General features: G+C 46.6%; 1 protein-coding gene across 4 annotated transcripts in view; it reads left to right on the top strand.

Annotated features, from left to right (window-relative positions):
• Positions 1–528: 528 nt before the first annotated feature.
• The window catches only part of Trim24 (tripartite motif containing 24), a 114,933-nt gene continuing 102,559 nt past the window's right edge, over positions 529–12,902 (top strand). For 2 of the 4 annotated variants that reach the window (XM_052720073.1, XM_052720075.1), the window contains exon 1: positions 529–1,375. In XM_052720073.1, coding sequence (XP_052576033.1) covers positions 1,012–1,375 — 364 coding nt within the window. In that variant the 5' untranslated portion in view covers positions 529–1,011. The remainder of the gene's footprint in view (positions 1,376–12,902) is intronic. The other 2 variants (XM_052720072.1, XM_052720074.1) reach the window with 1 other exon arrangement.

Here is a 12,902-nt window from a genome sequence, read left to right on the forward strand (position 1 = left end):
CATTCATTCATCACGGAGATGAATTCAGGGCCAGAAAAAAATTGAAGCTGCCTGCACGCTTCCCTTTTCACACAATGTGAGTGTGCTTGCACAACGTGTTTTGGTTCTTTTCTCATTTGCACGTTACTTACTTCTCCTTCATCCTCCCGTGGCCCTCCCACAAGCCTCCCTCCTCTCCAGCTCCTGTAGTAGAAGCAGTTTTCCAAGCAGTTTCTTAATTAACCAGGTGGGGTAGACAAGGTGGAGCCCCGCCCCTTAGGCGGGGCCATAACTGCGGGCCGAACCAGGCGCCGGCTCCGGCTCCTTAACAAACGATCCCTTTACTATCTTCAGAGGCGAGACACACACACAGACACACACACACACACATACACACAACACACACAGCGATCCACGATCCCTTTAATATCTTCAGAGGCGAGACACACACACACACACACACACACACTCACACTGACACACACACACACACACACACACACACACACACACACACACACACACACACACACACACAGAGCGATCCAATCAGCGGCCGCGGTCCTCGGCGATCGGAGCGGGGGCTGGCTCCGCCCACTCCCGGCCTCCCGCGGGGGCCGTCCGAGCCTCGCGGGCTCCCGCAGGCCCCGCCCCCTGAGCAGGCGCGGCGGCCATTGGCTGGCTCGCCGCTCGCTGTCGCCGCGGTTGCTGGGAGAGGGAGGTGGGGGCGGGGCCCGCGGTGGTCCAAGGGGCCCGAGAGAAAGGCTGCTAGGCGCGGGAGGGCGCGCTGGGCGGATTCGAGCGTCTCGGCGGCGGTTTGCCTAGTGGCCCGCGCGGCGGCGTCGCGGTGCGGGAACCGGTCCCCGTTGACAGCTCCGCGTCTTCCGGCCGCGCCACTCGGGAGGCGGCTTCCTCCCTGCGCTCCCTCCGCGAGTCCGCGCGGCCTCCGAGGAGAAGCGGGAGGCGGCGGAGGTCGTCGGGGGCGGCGGGCGGTGAGCGCGCTCCCGCTTCCCCGGCGGCGGCCGCAGGACAATGGAGGTGGCTGTGGAGAAGGCGGCTGCGGCGGCGGCTCCGGCCGGGGGCCCCGCAGCGGCGGCGCCGAGCGGAGAGAACGAGGCCGAGAGCCGGCAGGGCCCGGACTCAGAGAGCGGCGGCGAGGCAGCCCGGCTCAACCTGTTGGACACTTGCGCCGTGTGCCACCAGAACATCCAGAGCCGGGCGCCCAAGCTGCTGCCCTGCCTGCACTCGTTCTGCCAGCGCTGCCTGCCCGCGCCCCAGCGCTACCTCATGCTGTCGGCGCCCGCGCCGGGCTCGGCAGAGACCCCTCCACCCGCGCCCGCCCCCGCCCCCGCCCCAGGCTCCCCGGCCGGTGGTCCTTCGCCATTCGCTACCCAAGGTGAGAGGGGCCGGCGAGGTGGCGGGCGCGACCCGCTATCACGCGACCGGGGAGGGGTGAAGAGGGCCCCGGCTGGCCAAGCGACTCGGCGAGTCCCTCACTTTTGAGGAGCTCTGACGGCTGCGGCGAGTTTGCAGCTCCCCGCTGCCTCCGCGTAGCTTTGTCCGGGTGCATATGATCCGGATCAGCTCGTGTACACCCGGGTTATGCGAGCCCGAGAGGGGGAGGGAGGGATGGAGATGAAGTGATGGGGAGTTTCTTTGATGATTGATTGCAGATTGGTTGCCGTCTGTTTCGAATCTTGTGCGTTCGCGTTCGGAGCTCTTTACCTTAATGAGTTCCCTCTCCCTAGCCTCTCCGTTGGGGACAAAGGAACCGGGAGAAGGAGTTTTGCTGTCTGCTGCTTTCGGAGATTTTATTTTGAGCGACACGATAAAGGGCAGAAAGTAAATAGACTTCCAAAGTGTTTTGCACGCAGTAGTTGGAAGTTACTTTCTCTTTTGTGGTGTTATTGGGTAATTAGTTTTTGACAGGTAGTTCCTATTGCTTATGTTAACAGGTTTAAAGCATTTAAAGTAACAGTCATTTCTGGGAGAACGCTTGAAGTTTTTAATGCTGCAAATATTTGGGCAAATTGACGTCTTTTAAAAATACTAAATAACTGCGGAAGAGAAATCTGTTTCTCTTCGTGGTTTTTGGTTTGTTGGTGTATGTGTTTTGTTTGGCTTATGTAGTGACCCAGACTTGGTCACAACTAGCAATCTTACCGCCTCAGCCTCTCCAGAGTGAGGATCATCACAGGCATGAGCCATCACACCTGGTGGCCAGTCACTTTTAGCATGTTTTAAGGGGAGTAACTGTTTTGAGTTAATATGTTAACTAATTACACTAGGTTGGGATGTGATTGAGGGCTTGGATTGTTGTCTTAGATTCACTTAGCTCTATGTTGTCTTTAGTCATAGGAAACTATTTTCCATGGGTCTCTATTGTTATGGGGAGTCCACTGGATACCACTCAGAAGTAATGTATAGCCAATTGAAAGTTTTTATTCCAGTTGGCTGGCACTACACCCAGGTATTCAGGGTGCACATGCAACATGGTGGTTCTCAACCTGTGGGACAGACCCCTGGGTCTAACTACCCTTTCACTGGGGTGACATATCAGATATTTACATTACAATTCATAACTGTAGCAAACTTACAACATAATAATTTTACAAAAAAATAATTTTATGGTTAGGGGCCAGTCATCACAACATAATGAACTGTATATTAAAGGTCATAGCATTAGGAAGGTTGAAAACCACTGCTATATATTTTAGAGCAAGGAGCTTTTTTTTTAAAAAAAATTATTATTATTATTATTATTTTAAATTTTTTTTATTCATTTTACATACCAACCACAGATCCCCCTCTCATCCCTCCTGCTACATCCCACTCTCCACCCCCACCCCCCTGCCTTCCACTCCCTCAACCCTCATCCCCTCCTCCAACAGGGTAAGTTCTCCCATGGGGGGACACTAAGCCTGGTACCTTCAGTTGAGGCAGGACCAGGCCCCTTCCCACTTTATCAGGAGTGAGCAAGGTGTCCGACTATAGGTAATGAGATCCAGAAAACCAGCTCATACACCAGGGATAGATCCTGATCACACTGTGTGTCAGGGGCCCCTCAGACTCAGCTACACAACTGTCTCCTGTATGCCGAGGGTCTAGTCCGGTCTATGCAGGTTCCACAGCTATTGCACTAAAGTTTATCTGAGTTCCTTTGGGCTTAGCTCAGTTGTCTCTGTAGATTTCCCCATCATGATCTTGATTCCCCCTTGCTCATACAATCCCTCTTCCCTCAATTTGACTGGACTCCCGGAGCTCGGCCTGGTGCATGGTTGTGGATCTCTACATCTGCTTCCATCAGTTACTGGATGAAGACTCTATAATGACAGTTAGGGTATTCACCAATCTGATTATCAGGGTAAGCTAGTTCAGGCACCCTCACCATTGTGGCTAGTAGTCTAATTTGGGGTCGTCCTTGTGGATTCCTGGGAATTTCCCTAGCACCAGATTTCTCTTACCCCATAATGTCTCCCTCTATCAAGATATCTCTTTCATTGCTCTCCCACTCTGTCCTTCCCTCAACTCAACCATCCCATTCCCTCATGTTCTTATTCCCCATCCCCTCCCCTGTATTGCCCACCACCCATCCCCAGTTTACTCATTGGGATCTCCTCTGTTTCCCCTTCCCAAGGTGATCCATACATCCCTCTTAGGGTCCTCCTTGTTTCCTAGCTTCTCTGAGCTATGGGTTGTAGTCTGATTATGAGCAAGGAGTTTTTTTTTTCTCCCCCCCCCCCCCCCCTCGAGACAGGTTTTCTCTGTGTAGCTTTGTGCCTTTCCTGGAACTCACTTTGGAGACCAGGCTGGCCTCGAACTCACAGAGATCCATCTGCCTCTGCCTCCCGAGTGCTGGGATTAAAGGCGTGCGCCACCACCGCCCGAGAGCAAGGAGCTTTGAAAGGTAAAAAACACATCTTGTTATCTTGGCTGGTGATTGCAAGGAGGAGTGGTTGTACAAACAAGCAGTTTAACAGAAAGCTAAGATAAGCAGTTAGCTGGAGGAGGAGGTTTGCACAAGCAGGCAGTTTAACAGAAGCCAACATAAATTAGCTGAGCATTTTGTCCTCATATTCTTAGAATAGAGTTTGGTAATTTTCCACAAAATTCTCCAGTCAAACCTAAAGTGGCCTCAGCAAAAATACAAGCTAGACAAACCTCTGCACTATCTTGCCCTGTCATATTCTTTAATTGGTTCTATGGGCATGAGGCGAAACATTGACTTGTCCTGTCCTGGGGGACATGACTGGTCCTAAGGACCAGTGGCTTAACTAAGTTTATTCTCTGATATATTGGCCATGAAGTTGAGGATGCAGGGCCCCACAGTTAGCTGGATCAGGATTAAGAATCAGACTAATGCTGACAGTAGGGTGGTCAGCCATGGGGACCAGATAAACGGCCTGATACCAATTCTCTGACCGGTGTCTCCTTTCTTCCTTTTCTTTAAGGTTTTCCCTGACCATGCAAGGTTTTCCTAATTACCTCTGATGGGTTGGCACAGAAATAGCAAGTTTCTCTTAAGGCCATGCCAAGTCTTATCTGTTTCATTAAATTAAAAAAAAAAAAGTAGATCTAGCCCCCTTCAATTCTGTAGGACTACCTCTGTAAGGGAGTCAACTTGGCTCTCCAGCCTAGAAGTAGAACTCCCCAAATGGCCTAGGTCTGAGTGTATCTGGGAACTGAGTTCTCTAAAGTTTTGATTCCCAACAATCAAGGCTGAGGTGGCTATGGCAGCTGCACTGGCTATTCTTGTCCCTACTAGAGATGGGGCTAGAATTGGGGCCTGTTTGAGACAAGGCCAGGATGAGCTTTCCCCTCTTCTCCATTATAGGTATGTACGTAAAGGATAACCATTAGTACGAGCTAGGTAGCTTCAGGGGCATGAAAGAATATGCAGTCTTCTAGGCTAATTTGGTTCGTTGGGCATTTGAGGAAGCCTTATTATAAGGTGAAGAAGCAAGATTATAATTTGAGGACAATATGCAGGTATGTCTTCCTGGGCAGGGTAACTCGCCATTGGCAGGGCATGAATAAAATTGTAATTTCTGAAGTCCTTACTCTATCTAGTCTTCTTCATAGCCTGATTTACTGACCCTTGTCCCTCCTCTAGATCCATATTGTTTCACTACTGGAAGGGACATAAGAGATTCTTATCCCTGGTGTTTGAGTTCCTATGTCCAGGAACTCAGGGCTGATAGAAATTATGTATCCTGGATTAGTAAACTCTGGTCAGTCTTATCTTTAAAGAGCCTGAGGTCCAAGTGATGGTCCATCTGTCATTGTCCTCAATGGTTCTTTTAATGTTTTTAGTTGGGAGTGATGACTCCAAGGGATGGATGACATCAGTTACTTTGACAGCAGTAAGAGTGGTGAGGATGACTGGGTAGAGTCCCTTCCAGACAGGTTCCAGGGTCCAGGTAGGGATCCACTTTATCCAAACCAGGTCTCCTGGCTGGAACTGGTGGGTGGGTTCAGAGGTCGGAGAGGGCAAGATTCCCTTCACACTCTGGCCAGTGGCCTGGCAAGTTCCTGCTAACCTGCAAGTACTTGAGAAAGGAATGATTAGACATTTCTGCTTGGAGAATAGGTTGGAGTTTGGGGAGGATGGGAAGTGGTTTCCCAAACATAATTTCAAAAAGAAGTAATCCCCTCTCAGTATTGAGTACAGTGGGCTCTGAGCAGGGCAAAGGGAGGAGGCTGGCCCAGTTTTCGCCAATTCCCAGGACCAGTTTGGTCAGTCTCCTTGAGAGTTTTATCCATCCTTTCTGCCTGACCTAAGCTCTAGCCTATATGCACAATGCAATATCCAATTAATAACTTTGTCAGAGTTTGAGACACTTTGGCCAGGACATTGCTAGGGCAATCCAAACCTAGGATTTATTTCCTGAAGAAGTGTCTTAGTTACTATTGGAGCAGTCTCTGTTTAGGAGGAGTAGGCCTCCACCCATCTTGAGAAGGTATCTACAGACACCAGCAAATACAGCCAAAACCAGCCTGATTTCAATAAAGTCCAACTCCAAATGTTCCCCAGGCCCATTTCCTCAAGCCTGGATTTTTTGTGGGATCTTCTCCCTTTGAGGTTTACCTGAGTACAGATGGTACATCTAAAGGTGGTGTCTTTATAATAAGGCTTTCAAATTTGGAACATAATACCTGGATCTGAGGAGCTCAACAGCTTTCGTGGCTCTTAGGTGGGTAGCTTGGTGGAGGTCCATAACCCCTCACCTTCCTAGACTCATGAGAAGGATGGATCTGCCATCCAGCAGCATCTACTACCACCATCCTTTATCCTGTATGGCTAGTTCTTGTTTTCATAGTCAGTCTCCCCTGGCATGCATTATGAGTGGTCTGGTAAACTGGGCTCTGGCAGAGCTTCTAAGACTTGGAGAGGCCCCACTAATTCTAGGACTACTTCCTGGGCAGCCAAGTCAGCCGCTCTATTACCTCTGGTTTCTGGGGAATCCCCTTTGTGGTATCCTTTGCCATGGACAATGGCTATACTCTTGGGTAACCAGATAGCTTCTAATAGGGCTAAGATTTCTTCTCTGTTTCTGATTACTTTTTCTGCTGAGGTTAAAGGTTCTCTTTTCCCTGTATAGAACCCTATGGATCTGGGCCATGGTGAAAGAATATTGCCTATCAGTGTATATGGTGACGGCATAGTCTTTCCGCCAGCAGAATGCTTGGGTCAAAGCTAAAAGCTCAGCTTGTTGAGCTGAGGTTCTCCTGATTAAAGATTGTGCCTAGATAGTCTTATCTTAGGTCACTATTGCTATTCCTGCATACCTGATACCATCTTGAACGAAACTGCTCCGATCTGGTGTCACCAATGGGACATTAGTCAGATCAGGCCTGATAGACTGGATTAAGTCCATCACAGTCCCATCACCTCAAGACAGTCTTGCAGAGGTGCCGTGAGGTCATCATCCCACAAGAGACTGACAAGGTCAAGGGCTGACATGTGGAACTAAAATCAGGGTTGATCCAGAAGCAGGGCTTGGTATTTGGGTCACCTCATGTAGCTAGAGTTTTTTGCCTGGCCCACATTCAGGACAAATCTTTTTCACCTGCCAGTCCCACAGCCGCTCAGACCCAACCAAGTAAACACAGAGACTTATATTGTTTACAAACTGTATGGCCGTGGTAGGCTTCTTGCTGTTTTTATATCTTAAATTAATCTATTTTTATAAATCTGTACCTTGCCACATGGCTCGTGGCTTACCGGCATCTTTATTTGTAGCTAGAGTTTTTTTGCCTGGCCCACAGTCAGGACAAATCTCTGTCCCCTGTCAGTCCCATAACCGTTTAGACCCAATCAATTAAACATAGAGACTTATATTGTTTATAAACTGTATGGCCGTGGCAGGCTTTTTGTTAACTGTTTTTATATCTTAATTTATTTTTATTAATCTATAAGTTGCCACGTGGCTCGTGGCTTACCTACATCTTTATATGTTGCTTGTCATGGCGGCAGCTAGCAGTGTCTCCTTTTGCCTTCCTGTTTTCTCAATTTTCCTCTCTGTTAGTCCCGCCTATACTTCCTGTCTGGCCACTGGCCAATCAGTGATTTATTTATTGACCAATCAGTAACACATTTGACATACAGACCATCCCACAGCACTTCCCCTTTTCTTTTCTTAAAAAGGAAGGTTTTAACCTTTATACATCTCTAAAGTCAGCTTGGTGTATTTGGGAATTTGGGCGTAGCTTTTTTTTACTACTTTTTGTTGGAGGGGGGTGCTGTATCTTATGAGGACACAAAGAAAATTTTAGGATTATGGAGTAGTCCGTGAGGGTGTATCGTCTGAGCCAGTTGCCTTGAAATGGTTCTGGATGTTGGATCATCTGGGCCTTGGTGTCATCGGAGACTTTTCAGGGGATCTTGGCTGGTCAAACCTGATGTATCTTAATCTGGAACAAATTTATAGCCTCTGGATTTCTGTGGAAACAAAAGTAGAGCTTCCTTTTTAAAGCATCATATCCTTATATCTAAATTTTGAAGTTAAGGTACCTTTAAAATATACATTTTGGCATAACTCAACAGCTTTTGTAATTAAATATTTTTTTTAGTTATGAATATCAAAGAGAACATAATCTAGTTTTTTTTGTGTGTGGTAGTCATCTTTACGTGGCTTATTTTTTATATTACCTTGAACCTATTGTTTTAAACTGCAGCATTTTAAGACTGAAACAGCGCTGTGGCTGCTGGCTCTGCCCACTTCAGCTTCCCAACATGGCGGTGGTACGTTTTTTGCCAGCTCTGGGAGCCATCAACCCTCAGAAATAGTGGGTCTGTGCTTCTATCAAAGCAGTGTGTAGCCCAGAAACCTCTTTTTGTTTTGTATTAGCAAAGGCTAAATCCACCAAGCAGCTTAATGTGCCATTTGCAGAGGCCTCATTCCCGCCATATGGCAAGTCGAGTGCACAGGCCAGGAACCTGCCATAGTAGCTCAAACACACAGGCTGCCGCTAACTTGAAAGAGACAACTGGAACTGTTTTTAGTGTCGTTTTAGAATCTTTTACTCAAGGTTTTAGTTGGAAACTCTTGCCCCACGTTGGGCGCCATTTGTAGCTAGAGTTTTCCTGCCTGGCCCACAGTCATGACAAATCTTTCTCACCCGCCAATCCCACAGCCGCTCAGACCCAACCAAGTAAACACAGAGACTTATATTGTTTACAAACTGTATGGCCGTGGTAGGCTTCTTGCTAACTGTTTTTATATCTTAATTTATTTTTATTAATCTATTCCTTGCCACGTGGCTCGTGGCTTACCGGCATCTTCACATGTTGCTTGTCATGGCAGCGGCTAGCAATGTCTCCTTCTGCCTTCCTGTTCTCTCAATTCTCCTCTCTGTTAGTCCCGCCTATACTTCCTGCCTGGCCACTGGCCAATCAGTGATTTGTTTATTGACCAATCAGCAACACATTTGACATACAGACCATCCCACAGCAACCTCACCCCACCCCAGGCATTAGACATCATCTCTTGGGTGCCCCCCCTCAAGAGGGCCTCAATAGAATATGGGGCTCTCAAGAACAAATCTTGCCCTAAAGTTAATTTGTCAACTGCTTTTATCAGCAGGGTGATGGCAACTATAGCCCTTAGACATGTTGGCCATCCACCTGCAACTGGGTCAAGTCTCTTGGACAAATAGGCCACCAGTCTTTTTCCAGGGTCCCAGAGTTTGCATGAGGACCCTTTTGGGAATGCCTCCAGCTCCATCTGCATACAAGTGAAATGGCTTAATAATGTCTGGAAGGGCCAGGGCAGACACCAGGGCCTTTTTCAAGGTTTTGAAGAAGGCCCTCTGCTCAGTCTCAGTTCATTCCAAAGGCTTTGTACTCCTGGTGCTGACATAGAAGGGCTTGACTGTCTCAGCAAATTCATGTTCATTTTCATGGCCGGCAGTATCCAGCTGCCCCTAGGAATTTCTGTACTTGTTTTTTGTTGTTGTTGTGTTTTTTCTTTTGTTTCGTTTTGTTTGTTTTAATATGGGAGCAGGGATTTGCAGGACGCCTGACATACAGTGTATGCATTTGCTTTCCTTCCTCTAAGTTGTAGCCTTGGTATATGACCCGAGGGACACACAGCTGAACCTTCTTGGTTGAGACTCTGTACCCTAGGGCTCGGAGGGATTCTAAAAGGCCTTCTGTTGCCTGTCTGCATTCCTCCTCAGTGGTCAAAGCTATGAGAGGTCATCATACACTGGAGCAAATGCTGCTTTGTGGATATTTTTGTCTAAATTCCTTTCTTGGGGCTTCATCAAGCAATGTTAGTGAGTTTTTTTAATTCTTTCTTCTGGTCTGTTTCCCTTATTTCCTCTCATCTGGTTCTCTAAGGGCAGCCATCACCACATGGTTTCTTTCCTTGTCTTTATTTGAAAAGTTGACACTTATACATTTTATAGATCAGGCTGGCCTTGAACTCACAGAGATCCACCTACTTCTGCCTCCTGAGTGCTGGGATTAAAGTTATGTACCACTATCTGGCAAATCTTATTTCTTGTTTGTTTTTGAGATAGGATCTCACTATGTAAACCCTGGCTGGTCTCTGCCTCCTGAGTGTTGGGTTCAAAGGCATGCTCTCTTAGGCCCAGATAAATCTTAAGGTATATGTGTATGTAATACTTAATGCTTATATTGATGCTGGAGAATAAGCCTTGTGAATAAAACCACACACTACCATGAAGCCCCCAGTTCTTAATTCTTAGACTCATTTTAAGGTTTCTTTTTGTCGCCCCTCCCCCATATTCTTCTTAATGTGTGTGTTTTGCTTGCATGTATGTATAACACATGTGTGCCTGGTCTATAGAGACAGTTCCAAGACAGCCAGGACTGTTACACAGAGAAACCGTGTCACAAACAAACAAACCAAAAAGAAAAGAAAGGAAATATTTAAATCAAAATATAGAGTCTTTATACTAAGGAAAAGACAAAATGAACCCCTTGTATAAAGGGTTAAAGTTACTTATTCATTACTTGAAGTAAGTTCTTTCTAGCCCAGGCTGCCCTTGGTTGGATCTGTGGTGATGGATCTTCCTGCCTCAGCTTCACAAGTGCTAGGATTACAGCTGTGAGCCATACTATCTAGATATTAAAGATTTTGTTTGTTTTAACATTTTGTGTTCTGCATGCTGGATGACTTGCATTTGAAAGTTCTCGCCTCCCATCGTGTAGTCTCAGGATTGAAATCACTCATAACCAGGCTTGGCAGCAAGCACCTTTACCTGCTCAGCCATCTTACCAGCCCAAGGGGTTTTTGTTGTTGTTGTTGTTAGTTTTTTTTTTTTAGTTGATTAATTTTGTTATAATTTCATACCTGTATATAATACATTCCGATCATCCTCCCCCCACCACACACCCTCCTTTACCCATCTGCCATCCCTGTCAGTCTCCTTTCTTTCCTACAGATCTCTTTCCCATGTTTATGACTTTCTGTATTGTTTTCCATTGAATTTAACCAAGAACCATCTATGTGACCATGGGTTTGTGGGCTCATCAGTGAGTACACAACTGAAGATAATGACTTCCGTTTCTAGAAGTGTCAGTAGCCAATAGTAGCAGAAAAAGTAGGGGTTCATGAGGCCCTTCCCCATTCATGGCTGACTGTTGGCAGGGCCAGTCTCGTACAGGCTCAGTACCAGTAACCACAGCTGCTGTGAAGTTTCTGATTAAATGGATATATCTCCACATTTTGCAGGATTTCTGTTTTCCAGCTCTTGAATTCTTTCCACCCCCTTCCCTTGATGTTCCTGAAGCTTAGAGTGGTAGATATGTTTTGTTTAGGGCTGCACCCTTACCCATCATTTATACTTAGATTCTTCTGCAGCCATGAGTCTTTGTATTCACCATGGTTCACTGCAGTCTTCTTTGGTTAAGACTAAGAGTAGCACTTGTCTCTATAGACAGGATATTTAGGAGGCACTTTTATACCGTGTCTGTTTACTAACCAAGAATAGTAAGTGCTCCCTACTCCCTTGGGTATATGACTTGCCCAAGCATGGGTGGTTTGGGTTTTATTTTGTTTTGAGACAGGGTCTTACTGTATAGACCTGGCTGGTCTTGAACTTACAGAGATCCACCTGCCTTTGCTTCCCAAGTTCTGGGAGTAAATACATGTGCTGTCACACCTAACAAGCATGGAATTTTTATCAGGTTTCTAATATTAGGAGGCATGGATACCCTCTTAAGGAATATGCCTCAAATCCTAACAGTAGGCAGTTGGTTACCCTCATAACAGTCATGTCACTATTACAATTCAGCATCTTCCCAGGCAGGTTAATATTGTAGTCTGTAGGATTCACAGCTCAGTGAGACCCTTGGCATCCCCACCCCTACCCCCAGCAGCCTGCAGAGCACTTTCTGGCACTTGAAAGCCTAGCCAGAAAGGAAGTTTCTAGCTCAGTTCCAGCTTGATTTCTCTGTCTTGGAACTCAAGTGTGTGGTGTCAGCAGTAGAGTTTGTTGTTGTTGTTTTGAGACAGGGTCTTTCTATGTGTCTCTGGCTGCCCTGGAACTCACAGAGATCCACCTACCTCTGCTTCTCAAATGTTGGGGATTAAAGGCATGTACCATGAGGCTGGCCTAGCAGTAGAATCTCATAATCCACATCTGGTATGTAACCCAGAGGAACAAGATCATGTATTTGGAGAGGATTTCTATATGAGTGAGTCTCTTTGTGGATGTGTGCACGTGAGTACAATCCCTGTAGAGGCTAGAAGGCATTGGATCCTTTGAGCTAGAGTTACAAGTGACAGTGATCTGCCCAATAAGGGTGCTGAGAGTAAAACTTTGGTCCATTTGGCCTTCTGTGGCAAAAACAGCAGGCTCTCTTTAACAGTTACTGAGCCATCCCAGAACCCTAGGACTGAGATTTTTATTTAGTGATGATTGCTTCTAGAACCAGCATTGTATAGCCATGCAGGTTCTCTCCTTTCAAACTTTTATGCTTTTAAAAAAAGTTTCTTTTGCATGGTTGTTTTGTCTTTGTGCATGTTTGTGCACATGTATGCTTGATGCCCTTTGAGGCCATAAGAGGGTATCTATGCATTGCATGCATACAGTGACCACTGAGGCCAGAAGGAAGTCAAGAATCCCCGGAACTGGTGTTCTAGACCTTAGTGAGACTTCATGTATGTGGGTGCTTGAAATAAGGTTTACTTTGTTAACATCATTCTTCTCATGAGTTTCTGAGTACAAGCATCATGAGTCAAACAATATCTAAGCAGGTGAGATGTAGAGCCACTAATCTGAGGGTATATAGCTCAGGCTTGTTGGTGGAAGTTTCTATCCTGCCAGCAGCTCCCCAATAAACACACTGAGGCCTACATTAATTATAAATGCTCAGCCAATAGCTCAGGCTAATTACTAACTAGCTCTTACATTTTAAGTTAACCCATATTCCTTATTTACACTCTACC

This window comes from Peromyscus californicus, unplaced genomic scaffold (assembly GCF_007827085.1).
Source record: "Peromyscus californicus insignis strain IS unplaced genomic scaffold, ASM782708v3 Scaffold_6__1_contigs__length_162567912, whole genome shotgun sequence".
NCBI lineage: Eukaryota > Metazoa > Chordata > Mammalia > Rodentia > Cricetidae > Peromyscus > Peromyscus californicus.